The sequence below is a fragment of the Symphalangus syndactylus genome, chromosome 9, assembly GCF_028878055.3.
Source record: "Symphalangus syndactylus isolate Jambi chromosome 9, NHGRI_mSymSyn1-v2.1_pri, whole genome shotgun sequence".
Taxonomy (NCBI): domain Eukaryota; kingdom Metazoa; phylum Chordata; class Mammalia; order Primates; family Hylobatidae; genus Symphalangus; species Symphalangus syndactylus.
Window position 1 is genome coordinate 134,577,534 of NC_072431.2, and position 17,723 is coordinate 134,595,256.

A 17,723-nucleotide genomic window follows, 5' to 3' on the forward strand; every position below is an offset into this window, starting at 1 on the left:
TGTAATACGTAAGTACAGAAATTGGCTTTAGAGTGTATAGTTCATCTGTAGAAATAGGTACAAAGGGAGAGTATATGGATGTACCTGTTAAGAGATGAATTTAAAAATTTGGCAAAGGGAGTTGGTGCAAGTTCTTTTTCAGATTGCTTCAATTTTCTCCTGAAGTAGAAAGCAAATCCAGCTGTGATTGAGGATGGGCGTCTATTAACATGGTAAACTACGTTGATAGGTTTTGTGATCTTGACCTATCGTTGTGTTTCTGGGATGAACCCTTTTTTTTTTTTTTAATTTTACTTTTAAGTTCAGCAGTACATGAGCGAGATGTGCAGGTTCATTACATAGGTAAACGTGTGCCATGGTGGTTTGCTGTGCCTATCAACCCATCACCTAGGCATTAAGCGTAGCATGCATTAGCTATTTTTCCCAATGCTAGCCCTCCCCCAACCCCACCCTCTGACAGGCCCCATTGTGTGTTATTTGCCTCCCCATGTTCATGTGATCTCATTGTTCAGCTCCCACTTATAAGTGAGAACTTGTGGTGTTTGGTTTTCTCTTCCTGCCTTAGTTTGCTGAGGTTAATGGCTTCCAGCTCCATCCATTTCCCTGCAAAGGACATGATCACATTCCTCTTTATGGCTACATAGTATTCCATGGTGTATATGTACCACATTTTCTATGTCCAGTCTATTATTGATGGGCATTTGGATTGAATGCATGTCTTTGCTATTGTGAATAGTGCTGCAATGAACATATGCATATTTGTAATAGAATGATTTATATTCCTTTGGGTATATACCCAATAATGGTATTGCTGGGTCAAATGGTATTTCTGGTTCTAGATCTTCGAGGAATCACCACACTGTCTTCCACAATGGTTGAACTAATTTACATTCCCACCAACAGTGGGAATTAGTTCCTATTTCTCTGCAACCTCAAAAGCATCTGTTGTTTCTTGACTTTGTAATAATTGCTATTCTGACTGTTGTGAGATAGTATCTCATTGTAATTTTGATTTGTATTTCTCTAATGATCAGTGATGTTGAGCTTTTTTTTCAAATGTCTGTTGGCTGCATGAATGCCTTCTTTTAAGAAATGTCTTTTCATGTCCTTTGCCCACTCTTTTTTTTTTTTCTTTTGAGGTGGAGTCTTGCTTTGTCACCGAGGCTAGAGTGCAATGGCATGATCTCGGCTCACTGCAACCTCTGCCTCCTGGGTTCAAGCATTTCTCCTTTCTCAGTCTCTCGAGTAGCTCGGACTACACGCACGCGCCTCCACGCCCAGCTAATTTTTGTACTTTTAGAAGAGATGGGGTTTCACTACATTGGCCAGACTGGTCTTGAACTCCTGACCTCAGGTATCTGCCCACCTCGGCCTCCCAAAGTGCTGGGATTACAGGCATGAGCCACTGCACCTGGCCTGCCCACTCTTTAAGCCGGTTGTTTGTTTTTTCTGGTAAATTTGTTTAAGTTCCTTGTAGATTCTGGGTATTAGACCTTTGTTAAATGGATAGATTGCAAAAATTTTCTCCCACTCTGTAGGTTGTTCACTCTGATGATAGTTTCTTTTGCTGTGCAGAAGTTCTTTAGTTTAATTAGATCTCATTTGTCATTTTGGGCTTTTGTTCCAATTGCTTTTGATGATTTTGTCATGAAATCTTTGCCCATACCTATGTTGTGAATGGCATTGCCTAGATTTTCTTCTAGGGTTTTTATGTTTTGGTTTTACATTTAAGTCTTTAATTCAGCTTGAGTTAATTTTTCTATAAGTTGTAGGGAAGTGGTCCAGTTCTCCTAGCACCATTTATTAAATAGGGGATCTTTTGCCCATTGCTATTTTTTGTCAGGTTTGTCCAAGATCAGATGGTCATGGATGTGCGGCCTTATTTCTGAGTGCTGGAACAGAAATTCTATTGATTTATGTGCCTGTTTTTGTAACAGTACCATGCTGTTTTGGTTACTGTACCCTTGTAGTATAGTTTGAAGTCCAGTAACGTGATGCCTCCCTTCAGCTTTGTTCTTTTTGCTTAGGATTGTCTTGGCTATTCAAGCTCTTTTGGTTCCATACGAGTTTTTAAATAGTTTCTTCTAATTCTGTGAAGAATGTCAATGGTAGTTTGATGGCAATAGCATTGAATCTATAAATTACTTTGGGCGAGATGGCCATTTTCGCTTCCTTCTTCCTTCTTTCTTTTCCTTTACTTTCCTTTTTCCTTTCCTTTTTCCTCTCTTCTCTTCTCTCCTCTCTCCTCTCCTCTCCTCTGTGGCCCGGGCTGGAGTACACTCGGCTTGCTGCAGACTCCCTGTGTCCGGCTCTCATGATTCTCCTGCCCTGCCCTGTGGGCTGCCTGGGATTGCCAGCGCATGCCACCACCCCTCCCTGGTTTTTCTTCTTTGGCTGGAGGCGCGGTTTCGCGATGTCGGCCAGGCTGCTGTCCAGCTCCTGACCTCGAGTGGTCTGCCCACCTCGACCTCCCGAGGTGCTGGGACTGCAGAAGGAGTCTCGCTCACTCGGTGCTTGGTGTTGCCCGGGCTGGAGTGCAGTGGCGTGGTCTTGGCTCGCTGCAGCCTCCGCCTCCCAGCCGCCTGCCTTGGCCTTGCCCGGTCGCCGCCCCGTCTGGGAGGTGGGGAGCATCTCTGCCTGGCTGCCCATCGTCTGGGTTATGAGGAGCTCCTCTGCCCGGCCGCCCTGTCTGGGAGGTGAGGAGCGCTTCTGCCCAGCCGCCACCCTGTCTAGGAAGTGAGGAACATCTGTGCCTGGCTGCCCACGGTCTGGGATGTGAGGAGCGACTCTGCCCGGCTGCCCATCGTCTGGGATGTGAGGAGCGACTCTGCCCAGCCGCCACCCCGTCTGGGAAGTGAGGAGCGCCTCTGCCCCGCCGCCCCTTCTGGGAAGAAGTGAGGAGCGCCTCTGCCCGTCCACCCCGTCTGGGAAGTGAGGAGCGCCTCTGCCCGGCCGCCCTGTCTGGGAAGTGAGGAGGCCTCTGCCTGCCGCCCATCGTCTGGGAAGAAGTGAGGAGCGCCCCTGCGCAGCCGCCCCATCTGGGAAGTGAGGAGCGCCTCTACGCGGCCGCCCCGTCTGGGAAGTGAGGAGCATCTCTGCCCGGCCGCCCCTTCTGGGATATGAGGAGCGCCTCTGCCCGGCCACCCTGTCTGGGAAGTGAGGAGCGCCTCTGCCCGGTCGCCCCTTCTGGGAAGTGAGGAGCGCCTCTGCCCGTCCGCCCCGTCTGGGAAGTGAGGAGCGCCTCTGCCCGGCCGCCCCTTCTGGGAAGTGAGGAGTGCCTCTGCCCGGCCGCCCTGTCTGGGAAGTGAGGAGTGCCTCTGCCCGGCCACCCCTTCTGGGATGTGAGGAGCGCCTCTGCCCGGCCGCCCCGTCTGGGAAGTGAGGAGCGCCTCTGCCCGGCCACCCATCGTCTGGGATGTGAGGAGCGCCTCTGCCCGGCCGCCACCCGGTCTAGGAAGTGAGGAGCATCTCTGCCCGGCCTCCCCATCTGGGAAGTGAGGAGCACCTCTGCCTGGCTGCCCGGTCTGGGAGGTCTGCCCAGAGGCCAGAAGCAATGTGGGGGCTGGACGTGGTGGCTCACGCCTGTAGTCCCATTACTCTGGGAGGCCGAGGTGGGTTGATCACTTGGGGCTAGGAGTTTGAGACCAGCCTGGCCAACATGGCGAAACATATGAAAAATACAACTGACAAACCAACCAACCAACCCAGCGACAACAAAACAGGTCTACCCTGGAGTCATACTCTAATTTTTTCTATTTTCCTCCCTTTCTGATCCTTTATCCCACTTTCTTTTTCTTCCGCTTCCTTCTGCTTCTTCTTTGTCAAATAGAGGATTGAGTTATTATCATTGATCCATACAGAGTCCCTCTCTCATTTATTTTCTTTAATTCCCACCCCCCATTTCTAGTCCCCGTCTTCCCATGTGCAACCTTCCTAATATGTTTGATATGCATCTTTTTGTTTGTATGTACTTTTAGAAAATGTTTATTGTTTTGTGTGCAAAAAAAAATTTAAAAAAAAAAGATGGCCATATTCACGATATTGATTCTTCCTATCCATGAACATGGAATTTTTTTTGTTTGTGTCCTCTCTCATTTCCTTGAGCAGTGGTTTGTAGTTCTCCTTGAAGAGGTCCTTCATGTTCCTTGCTAACTGTATTCATAGGTATATTCTCTTTGTAGCAATTGTGAATAGGAGTTCATTCATAATTCAGCTCTCTGCTTCCTTGTTCTTGGTATACAGGAATGCTTGTGACCTTTGCACATCGATTTTGTATCTTGAGACTTTGCTGAATTTGCTTATCAGCTTAAGAAACTTTTGAGCTGAGACGATGGTGTGTTCTAGATGGGGTGTCTATGTTTGCATGTCATCTGCAAACAAAGACAATTTGGCTTCCTCTCTTCCTATTTGAATACCCTTTATTTCTTTCTCTTGCCTGATTGCCTTGGCCAGGACTTCAGATACTATGTTGAATAGGAGTGATGAGAGAGGGCATCCTTAACTTGTGCCAGTTTTCAAGGGAATGCATCCAGCTTTACCCATTCAGTATGATACTTGGCTGTGGGTTTGTCATAAATGGCTATTATTTTGAGGTATGCTCCATCAACACCTGATTTATTGAGAATTTTTAACATGAAGGGATGTTGAATTTTATGGAAGATCTTTTCTGCATCTATTGAAATAATCTTGTGGTTTTTGTCTTTAGATATGTTTATGTGATTAATTACATTTATTGATTTTGTGTATTTTGAACCACCCTTGCACCCTGGAGATGAAGCCAACTTGATCGTGGCAGATAAGCTATTTGATGTGCTGCTGTATTTGGTTTGCCAGTATTTTATTGAGGATTTTTACATTGGTGTACTTCAGGAATATTGGCCTAAAGTTTTTTTGTTGTTGTTATCTCTGTCAGGTTTTGGTATCAGGATGATGCTGGCCTCATAGGATGAGTTAGGGAGAAGTTCCTTCTTTTTGATTGTTTGGAATAGTTTCAGAAGAAATAATAACGGCTCCTCTTTGTGCTTTTGGTAGAATTCAGCTGTGAATCCATCTGGTCCTGGGTTTTTTTTTTTTTGTTGGTAGACTATTTATTACTGCCTCAATTTCAGAACTTGTTATTAGTCTATTTAGGGATTCAACTTCTTCCTGGTTTAGTCTTGCAGGGGTTTATGTGTTCAGGAGTTTATCCATTTCTTCTAGATTTTCCGGTTTATTGGTATAGAGGTGTTTATAGTATTATCTGATGGTTGTTTGTATTTCTGTAGGGTCAGTGGTGATATCCCCTTTATCATTTTTATTGTGTCTATTTGATTCTTCTTTCTTTATTAGCGTATCCAGCAGTCTATTTTATTAATTTTTCCAAAAAAAAAAAAAAAAAGCTCCTGGAATCATTGATTGTTTGAAGGGTTTTTCGTGTCTCTATCTCCTTCAGTTGTGCTCTAAGCTTGGTTATTTCTTCTCTAGTTTTGGGGTTTGTTTGCTCTTGGTTCTCTAGTTCTTTTAGTTGTGACGTTAGGGTGTTGATTTGAGATCTACCTTTTTGATGTGGGCATTTAGCGCTATAAGGTTTCCTGTTAAGACTGCTTTACCTATGTCCCAGAGATTCTGATACGTTGTCTCTTTGTTCTCATTGATTTCAAAGAACTTCTTGATTTCTGCCTTAATTTTATCATTTACCCAGGAGTCACTCAGGAACAGGTTGTTGAATTTCCATGTACTTGTGTGGTTTTGAGTGAGTTGTTTTTTTTTTTTTTTTTTGAGTGAGTTTCTTAATCTTGAGTTCTAATTTGATTGTGCTGTGGTCTTAGAGACTGTTTGTTATTATTTCAGTTCTTTTGCATTTGCTGAGGAGTGTTTTCCTTCCAATTATGTGATTTGCCATGTGGCACCAAGAAGAATCTATATTCTGTTGTTTGGAGTTGGAGAGTTCTGTAGATATCTATCAAGTCCGTTTGATCCACAGTTGAATTCAAGTCCTAAATATCTTGGTTAATTTTCTGTCTCAACGATCAGTCTCATGTTGACAGTGGAGTGTTAAAGTCTCCCACTATTATTGTGTGGGAGTCTAAGTCTCTTCGTAGGTCTCTGAGAACTTGTTTTATGAATCTGGGTGCTCCTGTATTGGGTGCATATATATTTAGGATAGTTAGCTCTTCTTATTGAATTGACCTGTTTACCATTGTGTAATGCTCTTCTTTGTCTTTTTTATCTTCGTTGGTTTAAGGTCTGTTTTGTCAGAAACTAGGATTGCAGCCCTTGCTGTTTTCTGTTTTCCATTTGCTTGATAAATTTTCCTCCATACTTTATTTTGAGTCTATGTGTGTCTTTGCATGTGAGATGAGTCTCTTGAATTCAGCACACCAATGGATCATGACTGTTTATCCAGCTTGCCCTCTCTGTCTTTTAATTGGGGAAGTTAACCCATTTACATTTAAGGTTAATATTGTTATGTGTGAATTTGATCCTGTCATCATGATGCTGGCTGGTTATTTTTCAGACTTGTTTATATAGTTGCTTCATAGTGTCACTGGTCTGTGTACTTCGGTTTGTTTTTGTAGTGGCTGATAATGGTTTTTCCTTTCCATGTTTACTGCTTCCTTCAGGAGCTCTTGCAAGGCAGGTCTGGTGGTGATGAATTCCCTCAGAATTTGCTTGTCTGGAAAATATTTTATTTCTTCTTTGCTTATGAAGCTTAGTTTGGCCAGATACAGTATTCTTGGCTAGAAATTATTTAAGAATATCTGCTGGGTGCAGTGGCTCATGCCTGTAGTCCCAGCACTTTGGGAGGCCAAGGCAGGTGGATCACCTGAGGTCAGGAGTTTGAGATCAGCCTGGCCAACATGGCGAAACCCTGTCTTTACTAAAAATACAAAGTTAGCTGGGCATGGTAGTGCATGCCAGTAATCCCAGAGACTTGGGAGGGTGAGGCAGAAGAACTGCTTGAACCCTGGAGGCTGAGGTTGCAGTGAGCTGAGATGATGCCATTGTACTCCAGCCTGGGTGACAAGAGTGAAACTCCATCTCAAAAAAAAAAAAAAAAAAAGAATATCAAGTAAATATTGGCCCCCCATCTCTTCTGGCTTATAGGGTTTCCACTGAGAGGCCTGCTGTTAGTGTGATGGGCTTCCCTCTATAGGTGACTTGACCTTTCTCTCTGGCTGCGCTTAACATTTTTTCCTTCATTTCAACCTTGGAGAACTGATGATTATATGTCATTGGGCTGATGTTCTCATGAAGTATCTTGATGGGGTTCTCTGGATTTCCTGAATTTGAATTTTGGCCTGTCCTGCTAGTTTGGGGAAATTCTCCTGGATCATATCTTGTAGTGTGTTTTCCAACTTGTTTCGGTTCTCCCCATCTTGTTCAGATGCCCCTATTAGTTGTAGGTTCAGTATTTTAAGATAATCCCATAGTTCTCGGAGGTTTTATTCATTCCTTTTCATTCTTTTTTCTCTAATCTTGTCTGCCTGCCTTATTTCAGCAAGATAGTCTTCAAGCTCTGATATTTTTTCTTCTACTTGGTCTATTCAGCTACAAACTTCAAACCTGTGTTTGCATCGTGAAGTTCAGGTTACTTGTCTTCCTCTCTTAACTGGTTATTCTTGTTAACAGATCCTTTAATGTTTTATCATGGTTCTTAGCTTCTTTGCAACAAGTTAGAACATACTCTTTTAGCTCAGGGATGTTTGTTATTATCCATCTTTTGAAGCCTATTTTCGTCAATTTATCTATCCCTGACTCAGCCCAGTTCTGTGCCCTTTCTGGAGTCATGTTATGATCATTTGGAGGAGAAGAGGCACTCTTGCTTTTTGAGTTTCCAACATTTTTGCATTGATTATTTCTCATCTTCATGGGTTTATCTACCTTTGCTCTTTGAGGCCAATGACCTTTGGATGGGGTTTTTGTGATGTCTTTCTTGTTTATGTTGTTGTTGCTCCCTCTTTGTTTTTTAGTTTAGCAGTAGGGCCACTCTTCCATAGGGTTGCTGCAGTTTGCTGGGAGTCCATTCCACACTTTATTCACCTTGGTTTCTTCCACCCCTGGAGGTATCACCAGTGGAGGCTGCAGACCAGCAAAGATGGCAGGCTGCTCCTTCCTCTGATAACTTTGTCCCAGAGGGGCGCTGACCTGATGCCAGCAGAACACTCCTGTTGGGAGGTCTCACCCAATTTGGAGGAATAGGATCTGGGAGAAATCTCCCTCTCCAGAGCCAGTAGGCAGAAAAGACTAAGATGGCTGATCCACAATAGCGCAGCCAACCCTCCTCTTAGAGCCTCTTCTCAGGGATATCAGAGTTCTATCCATAAACCCTCCACTGGGGATGCCAAAATTCCCACAGGGAGGCCCTGCTCCGTGAGGGGGAATGGATTGGAGTCCCACCTAAAGAAGCAGTCTGGCCACAAACTGTCCCAGCTGCTGTGCTGTGCTGTGGGGGAATTGCTCCCCATCCAAACTGCACTGGCATCATGGTAGGGGAAAACGGTAGACTGCAGAAGATGCGGTAATGGTAGCTGCCTCTTCCCCCCAGGGACTCGTGGTCTCAGTGCCTGCTCGAGTGCCACCCACCTGAGCAGCCACCATCAGTCTGCACAGCTTAATGCTTGGAACCCAAGGCCCTGGTGTCATGGGCTCATGAGGGGACCTCCTCATCCCCAGGTAGCAAGGATTTGTGGTAAAAGCATGGTTTTCAGGGAGGGGTAGCACAATCCCTCTCTGCCTCCCTTGGCTGGGGAAGGGAGCTCCCTTTGCCCTGTGTGGCTCCCAGGTGGGCCCTAGCTCCACTCTGCTTTTCCTCACTCTCTGTGAGTCACGCCAACCTCCTAGTCAGTCTCAGTGAGAGAACATTGGTAACTCAATTGAAGATGCAGAATCTACTTGCCATTTTCATCCTTTTCGGTGGGAGTGGCAGAGCAAAGGTGTTTCTATTCAGCCATCTTGGCTGCTCCCCCGAACCGTTTCTTAATATATTTGTAAAACATGTTTATGGATTCAGTTAACTAATATTTAGGAGTTTGAAATCAACATTTGAAAGTGAAATGAGTTTTTAAATATTTTAAAATCTCATATTGTTCTTATCCAGTTTTGGAATAAAGATTATGCCAGCTTCATAAAATGAACTGGGCAGCTTTTGCTTGTTTTCTGGAACAACTTGTATATTATTAGAATTTACTGTTTTTTTTAAAAAATAAGTGGAACCACTCATATCTGTGTTTTTTTGAAGGTGATAACTCTGACTACCCTTTTCATTTCTTTGAATATTGTTGGTACACTTAGTTTTTCTGTGTCATTGTGTACCAGTTAAGGCATCTTGTATTTTTCTAGGAATTTATCCATTTAATCTTTATTTTTAAATGTATAAGCATTCATAATATTTATTTTAAAACTTGGCTATATTTACTTATTTCTTTTTTTCTGCTGTATTTTGATCATTTCCATCTTTTTTTGTTCCTGATTAGTCTGGATAGAGTTCTATCTTATTCTTTTAAACAAGCAACTTTTTAATTAAATAAAAAGTTATTAAAGAGTGCTCTAATAGGCCTCTAACTGCAAAGGACATAGATTCACCTAAATAACCTCAAGATAAAAGGGGATAGTAGTTATTATAAAAACAAACTATAGAAGTGGACCTAGAAAGACTTTGTAAAGCCTAAGAAATCATATTAGCTCTAAAAAAAAAAAAAAAAAAAAAAAACCAAAAATCTTCTGCCTTCCTCTCTCTCTGTGAATCTTTTCCCTGTATTTATGTTCCTTTATGACTTTAGCTTGTCATGACAAACCTCATAGAATCCTTTTAGCTTTGGTTCTCACTAACTCATCTTTTTCTCATTACTTCTTAGTTCTAGTTTCAAACTGAGGAAATCTGATTGGGTCGAGTCATGTTTTTCACATGACATGGATTGCTAGCCATTGTGACAGATTGGTTTCTTTTGGGTCAGGTGCCAACTTCCAGTTTGTTCAACAGTGGCTAGAGGGTGGAGTCACATGGTTCAGAACATGGCTGCCTAAGAGCTGGCTCTACAGTAGAAACTACTGGCAAATATATCCTCCTAGAAAGTACTGTAGATGAGCAAGGGCCATAATGGAAGTACAATACGTCTTCAAATAATTACCTTCTGGAGTTATTTTGGTTTCCAGTATCCAGTATTGCTAAGTGAGTTAAGAGCAGTGTAACAGTGACAATCAGTTCGTTGTACCTAGAGCATATTACCACTTCTCTATTTCTTTATATTTTAATAAAGAACAAAATGGTTTCTACTGCTCAGTTATAAGATGTGCATAAGGAAGACAAATTATCAAATTTGAAAATAGGGAAAGGATTTGAATAGACATTTCTTCAAAGAGGATATATAATAAGCATATGAAAAGATGCTTAACATCATTACCCATGAGGTAAATACGAATCAAAACTACAGTGAGCTACCACTGTGCATACGTGGGGATAATTATAATCAAAAAATGGAAAATGTCAAGTTTTGATGGGGATGTGGAAAAACTGGAACTCTACTGTACCGATGCTGGGATTGAAAAATTGTGCAGCCACTGTGGAAAAGTTTGGCAGTTCCTCAAAACATTAAACAAATTTATATCATGCAGTGTTCCATCTCTAGGTTACACCCCAAAGAATTCAAAACATATGTTCACACAAAAACTTGTGCGTGAATGCTCATAGCAGCACTATTCTTTTTTTTTTCTTTTTTGAGATGGAGTCTTGCTCTTTCACCTAGACTGGAGTGCAGTGGCACTATCTCGGCTCACTGCAACTTCTTCCTCCCGTGTTCAAGTGATTCTCATGCCTCAGCATCCCAAGTAGCTGGGATTACAGGCGTGCATCACCACGCTTGGCTAATTTTTTGTGTGTTTTTAGTAGAGACAGGGTTTCGCCATGTTGGCGAAGCTGGTGTTGAACTCCTGACCTCAAGTGATCCATCCACCTCGGCCTCCCAGAGTGCTGGGATTGCAGGCATGAGCCACCACGCTGGGCCATCAGCACTATTCATAATGACCAAAAAGTGGAAACCACTCAAATGTCCATCAGTTGATAAATGGATAAACAAAATGTGGAATATCCACACGTCAGAAAACTATTCAGCCATAAAAAGATACAGGCTACAATGTAGGTGAACCTTGAAAACATTATGCTAAGTGAAAGAAACCAGACACAAAAGGTCATGCATTGTATGCTTTCATTTATATGAAATATATGGAATAGGCAAATCTATAGAAACAGAAAGTAGGTTGGTGATTGCCAGGGGATAGTGGGAGAGGGAAATGGAAATGACTGCTAATGGGCATAGGTTTCTTTTTGGATACAGACGTTCTGGAATTAGATTTATAGTTTTACAACCCTGTTAATATACTAAGACCCACTGAATTGTATTCTTTAAAATGACTAATTTTATGGCATGTGAATGATATCTCAATTTAAATTGTTAATACAAACATGTACAAAAGTGTACAGCCTTTTAATAGGAAAACACTACACCTACTTTAGTTAAAAATAAATATTGCTTTTGACTAACCATACTTTGCATTCTTTAAGATGTGATTACTTGTTTTTTAATAATTAGCTGATTTTACTGTTCCAATATTAAATTTTCATCTAAAGGAAGATCTTAATAAAGGAGCATTTCTTTTCTTCTCTCTCAACAGTGTCTACTTCTTGGGAAGAAGCAGTAAACAGTTGGGAAATGCAGTCACTACCTGAGTATCAGGATAAAAAGGGATATTCACCCCTTGGTAAGACAAGAGAATTTTCTTCATCACATAATATCAATCTATATATTCATGAGAATGCAAAATTTCAGAAGAAAAGTAGAAACAAAATTAAAACCTTAGGCAATTTGTTTTGGGGGAATCATCCCCAAAGAAAACGCAGAGGATATTCGGAAAAGTGTTGTCTTAAAGGATGTACAAAAGAGGAACTTAGCATTGCATGTCTTCCATATATTGATTTTAAAAGGTTAAAGGAAAAAAGATCATCACTTGTAACTAAGATATACTAACCATCATAGAATGTTTTCTAACCTAATAAAAGCTTAATACATTTATTTTACTCTATTTTTATTTTTTTATAATTGTGCGTATAAGTGATATGCTGTGAAAAATGTCTGAATGTACTTGCAAGCACTTGACCATACCTTATAGTGGTAATAGGTATCTTAGTATTTTCTTTGGTGACTCTGTTGTTTTCCTTAGTTTTCATATGCTTTTTGAAGATGTTTCTGGAGATGGTTTGATGCATGCAGACATCTAAGAGTTACCTCTTCACTTGTCATTATGGTTGAAACTCTCTTAAGCTGTATTTTAAGAAGGATTATGGAGCCTTCTGCTTTCCATCTGTATGACACACAAACTGATGCCCATGACTGTTAGGCTTATACTTACTCCAAAATGCCGACCCATCTGTCCCACCAACTTAAAAATAACAAATAAACTACCATTCCTGGTAGAAGCCCTTGTACTGTAATAGTAGTTACACTTCTTTTTTTTTTTTTTTTGTGGACAGGCTTATATATTTTTTTTTTCATTTATTTATTATACTTTAGGTTTTAGGGTACATGTGCACAATGTGCAGGTTTGTTACATATGTATCCATGTGCCATGTTGATTTCCTGCACCCATTAACTCGTCATTTAGCATTAGGTATATCTCCTAATGCTGTCCCTCCTCCCTTCCCCCACCCCCAACAGTCCCCGGAATGTGATGTTCCCCTTCCTGTGTCCATGAGTTCTCATTGTTCAATTCCCACCTACGAGTGAGAACATGCGGTGTTTGGTTTTTTGTCCTTGCGATAGTTTACTGAGAATGATGTTTTCCAGTTTCATCCATGTCCCTACAAAGGACACGAACTCATCATTTTTTATGGCTGCATAGTATTCCATGGTGTATATGTGCCACATTTTCTTAATCCAGTCTATCGTTGTTGGACATTTGGGTTGGTTCCAACTCTTTGCTATTGTGAATAGTGCCGCAATAAACATACATGTGCATGTGTCTTTATAGCAGCATGATTTATAGACCTTTGGGTATATACCCAGTAATGGGATGGCTGGGTCAAATGGTATTTCTAGTTCTAGATCCCTGAGGATTCGCCACACTGACTTCCACAATGGTTGAACTAGTTTACAGTCCCACCAACAGTGTAAAAGTGTTCCTATTTCTCCACATCCTCTCCAGCACCTGTTGTTTCCTGATTTTTTAATGATGGCCATTCTAACTGGTGTGAGATGGTATCTCACTGTGGTTTTGATTTGCATTTCTCTGATGGCCAGTGATGATGAGCATTTCTTCATGTGTTTTTTGGCTGCATAAATGTCTTCTTTTGAGAAGTGTCTGTTCATGTCCTCTGCCCACTTTTTGATGGGGTTGTTTGTTTTTTTCTTGTAAATTTGTTTGAGTTCATTGTAGATTCTGGATATTAGCCCTTTGTCAGATGAGTAGGTTGCAAAAATTTTCTCCCATTCTGTAGGTTGCCTGTTCACTCTGATGGTAGTTTCTTTTGCTGTGCAGAAGCTCTTTAGTTTAATTAGATCCCATTTGTCGATTTTGGCTTTTGTTGCCATTGCTTTTGGTGTTTTAGACATGAAGTCCTTGCCCACGCCTATGGCCTGAATGGTATTGCCTAGGTTTTCTTGTAGGATTTTAATGGTTTTAGGTCTAACATGTAAGTCTTTAATCCATCTTGAATTAATTTTTGTATAAGGTGTAAGGAAGGGATCCAGTTTCAGCTTTCTACATATGGCTAGCCAGTTTTCCCAGCACCATTTATTAAATAGGGAATCCTTTCCCCATTTCTTGTTTTTGTCAGGTTTGTCAAAGATCAGATAGTTGTAGATACGTGGCATCATTTCTGAGGGCTCTGTTCTGTTCCATTGATCTATGTCTCTGTTGTGGTACCAGTACCATGCTGTTTGGTTACTGTAGCCTTGTAGTATAGTTTGAAGTCAGGTAGCGTGATGCCTCCAGCTTTGTTCTTTTGGCTTAGGATTGACTTGGCGATGTGGGCTCTTTTTTGGTTCCATATGAACTTTAAAGTAGTTTTTTCCAATTCTGTGAAGAAAGTCATTGGTAATAGTAGTTACACTTCTAATTCCTTGAGTTTTATTATAGTAGTCAGTTTCTCTTCACAATTTCTCCTGAGAACTTAAAAGAGAGTTTAGTGAATCTAAACTAAAATCTCTCCAAGATACCCTGTCTTTGCTTTGAAGGTACTGATAAAATCTGAATCAACATATAAATCTCAATGTTTCAGAAATCTGTAGAAAAGATTCTTAAAGCGTGGTCCCTTACCAAATCGGCAGCATCAGCATCACGTGGGAACTTGTTAGAAATGCAGTTCTAAAGTCTCACCTCAAACCTACTGAATCAGAACCTCTAGGTATGGGGGTCAGCAATCTGTGTTTAATAAGCCTTCTAGGCTATTCTGAAATAGGTTAAAGATCAAGAACCACTGGTAATGGAGTTAATGTATGAATATTGTTGAAGTCCTACTATTCAAGTGCTTGCATATCTCAACTCAATATAGATGTTACAATACTAAATTTTTGGTGTTTATTTTCCTGTCCACACATGACATAATTTTAGTACTCCAAATTAGAGCAAAACGGAACCCAGTGAACCCAAAATGGAATTCCTACTTCGTACCCATTAATTAGTTGATAAGCAGCATTTGAGATTGTTCTCTAGTTTCTTTCTCAAATGTGTACTAGAATGTTCTTAAATGTTTTATTTCTATTTGGCTTTGTTAATTCTTAGAACAAAGGTTCTTTTCAAGTTATATCTGTGTCATACATACTTTGCATTAATAAATAGTTTTAAATGTTTTTAATCAGTTTCAGGGTACAGTCTGCATTCAGTTACCTGTAGATATAGGGAGCTACCCATGTAGATACAAAATGACAGATTATATGATGGTTCAGTGGTAGAGTAGGTCTGCTAAGCATTAGATGAAAATACTGCATGTTGTCTATGCTTTGGCTAAAATACAGCCATGTACACGATGCAGTTTGAAAGGGTATAGGACTGTACTTGTGGTTGAAGAATAAAGTGCAGCTTGTTAGCTTACTTATATACACACATCAAAAGTCCCAATTAGAAAATTATGATATTAACCAAGTGTGTTATTTGCATAGCTATATACTTCCCTACACATTTTTAAATAATTTGTATGTTAGGTTGTATTTAATTTGCTTTTTGGTTTAATGTCTGCCTTTTAATATTTAAAATTGCACTAATGATGTGGTACATTTTGATAGAATAGTCACATTTATAGACTCCTTAGAGCAATCCCAAATTGAAAAAAAAAAAGAAATCTGAGATACCTTGATATTAAGCAACATATTGAGGCTCCATGTTAAGTTACTTGTTAGTGGTAGAACTGGATCAAGATTTTAATCCTAACATCTTGCTCAGTACTACTGATGTCAATAAAATCTTAAGTAGAAATTATCCTTTTTTTTTTTTTTTTTTTGAGGCAGGGTCTGTTGCCTAGGCTAGAATGCAGTAGTGTGATCACAGCTCACTACAGCCTCAACCTCCTGGGCTCAAGTGATCCTCCCACCTCAGTCTCCTGAGTAGCTAGGACTACAGGTTCATATTACCACCTGGCTAATTTTTTATATATTTTCTTGTAGAGACAGAGTCTTGCTGTGTTGCCCAGGCTGGTCTCTGGGCTCCTGGCCTCAAGTGATTCTCGCACCTTCGCCTCCCAAAGTGCTGGGTTTACCTTCATAATTTCTTTTTCAGATTGTTTGATCTTGGCACCTAGAAATGCTACTGAATTTTGTCTATTGATTTTGTATCCTGCAACTTTATCGAATTTGTTTATGAGTTCTAATCGTTTTTTGGAGGAGTCTTTAAGTTTTTCTAAATATAAGATCATAGCACCTGTAAATAAGGATATGGTTTTACTCATTTCTTTCCAATTTGGATGTCCTTTGTTTCTTTCTCTTGTCCAATTGCTCTAGCTTGGACTTCCCAGTACTATGTTGAATAACAGTGGTGAAAGTGGGTAACCTTGTCAGGTTCCAGATATTCAAGGAAAGTTTTTCAGTTTTTCCCTGTTTCCTATTCTGTATTCCCTATTCAGTATGATACTAGCTGTGGGTCTGTCATATATGGCTTTCATTATGTTGAGGTATGTTCCTTCTATACTCAATTTTTTGAGGGGTTTTAGCATGAGAGGTTTTTATTTTTATCAAATGCTTTTTGAGCATCAGTTTAAATGGTCATATGGTTTTTGTCCTTCATTCTCTTGATAGATGACAATGATTGACTTGCAAATGTTGAACCGTTCTTGCAGTCGTGGGATAAAATACTCCTTGGTCATGGTGAATGATTTTTTAATGTGTTGTTGCATTTGGTTTACTAGTATTTTATTGAGGATTTTTGCATCAGTGTTCATCAAAGATAATGGCCTGTAGTTTTCCTTTTTTGACGTGCCTTTATTTAGTTTTGGTATCAGAGTAATATTGGTCTCATAGAATGAGTTTGGAAGTATTCCCTCCACGTCTACTTTTTGGATTAGTTTCAGTAGAGTTGGTATTAGTTTTTCTTTAAATGTTAAAATCAGCAGTGAAACTATTGGTCCTGAGCTTGCTTGGAGAGTTTTTATTATAGCTTCAATCTTATTACATGTTACTGGTCTATTCACAGGTTTTGGATTTCTTCATGTTTTAATCTTGGTAAGTTGTATGTGTACAGGAATTTATCTTTTTCTTGTAGGTCTTCCAGTTTATTGGCATATAGTTACTCATTGTAGCCTCTAATGATCCTTTTAATTTCTGCAGTGTCCGTTGTAATTTCTCCTTTTTTATCTCTAATTTTATTTATTTGTGTCTTGTCACTTTTTATCTAAGTTAGTCTGGCTAAAGGTTTGTCACTTTTGTTTGACTTTTAAAAACCAACTTCTTGTTTCGTTAATCTTTTGTATTCATTTCAATTCCATTTATTTATGCTATGATGTTTATTATTTTCTTCTATTCACTTTGGGTTTGGCTTGCTCTTGCTTTTCTAGTTCTTTAAGGTGTATCATTAGGTTTATTTAAAGTTTTGCCTTTTTGATGTAGGCACTTCACTTTTAGCTATATTCTTCTTAGTACTGCTTTCACTATATCACATAGGTTTTGGTATGTTGTGTTTCCATTATTTTTGTTTCTGGAAATTTTAAAAATTTCTTCTTAATCTCTTCATTGACCACTAGTCATTCAGGAGCATGTTGTTTAATTTCCATGTGTTTGTATAGTTTCCAAAATTCCTTTTGTTTTTGCTTTCTAGTTTTATTGTGGTCAGAGAAGATACATGATATTATTTCAGTTTTTTGGAATGTTTTAAGATTTGTTTTGTGGCCTAACTTTTTTTTGTTTTTTGTTTTTTGTTTTTGAGACAGAGTTTTACTCTTGTTGCCCAGGCTGGAGTGCTATGGCACTATCTCAGCTCACTGCAACTTCCACCCCCCGGGTTCAAGTGATTCTCCTGCCTCAGCCTCCTGAGTAGCTGGGATTACAGGCACCCACCACTACACCTGGCTAATTTTTGTATTTTTTATAGAGACGGGGTTTCACCATGTTGGCCAGGTTGGTCTCAAACTCCTGACCTCAGGTGGGATTACAGGCGGCATGAGCCACCACATCTGGACACATGTGGTCTATTCTTGAGGATGATCCACATGCTGAGGAGAGAAATGTATTCTGTAGCTGTTGGATGAAGTGTTCTGTAAATACCTA

At 40.2% G+C, this 17,723-nt stretch overlaps 1 protein-coding gene across 2 annotated transcripts in view; it reads left to right on the forward strand.

The window, feature by feature from the left end:
* Positions 1-17,723, forward strand: part of INSL6 (insulin like 6) — a 113,329-nt gene that overhangs the window by 14,793 nt on the left and 80,813 nt on the right. Inside the window, exon 3 of one of the 2 annotated variants that reach the window (XM_055294321.2) lies at positions 11,650-11,736. In XM_055294321.2, the coding sequence (XP_055150296.1) occupies positions 11,650-11,736 (87 nt within the window). Of the gene's footprint in view, positions 1-11,649; positions 12,053-17,723 lie in introns of those variants that run through there. The other variant, XM_055294320.2, reaches the window with a different exon arrangement.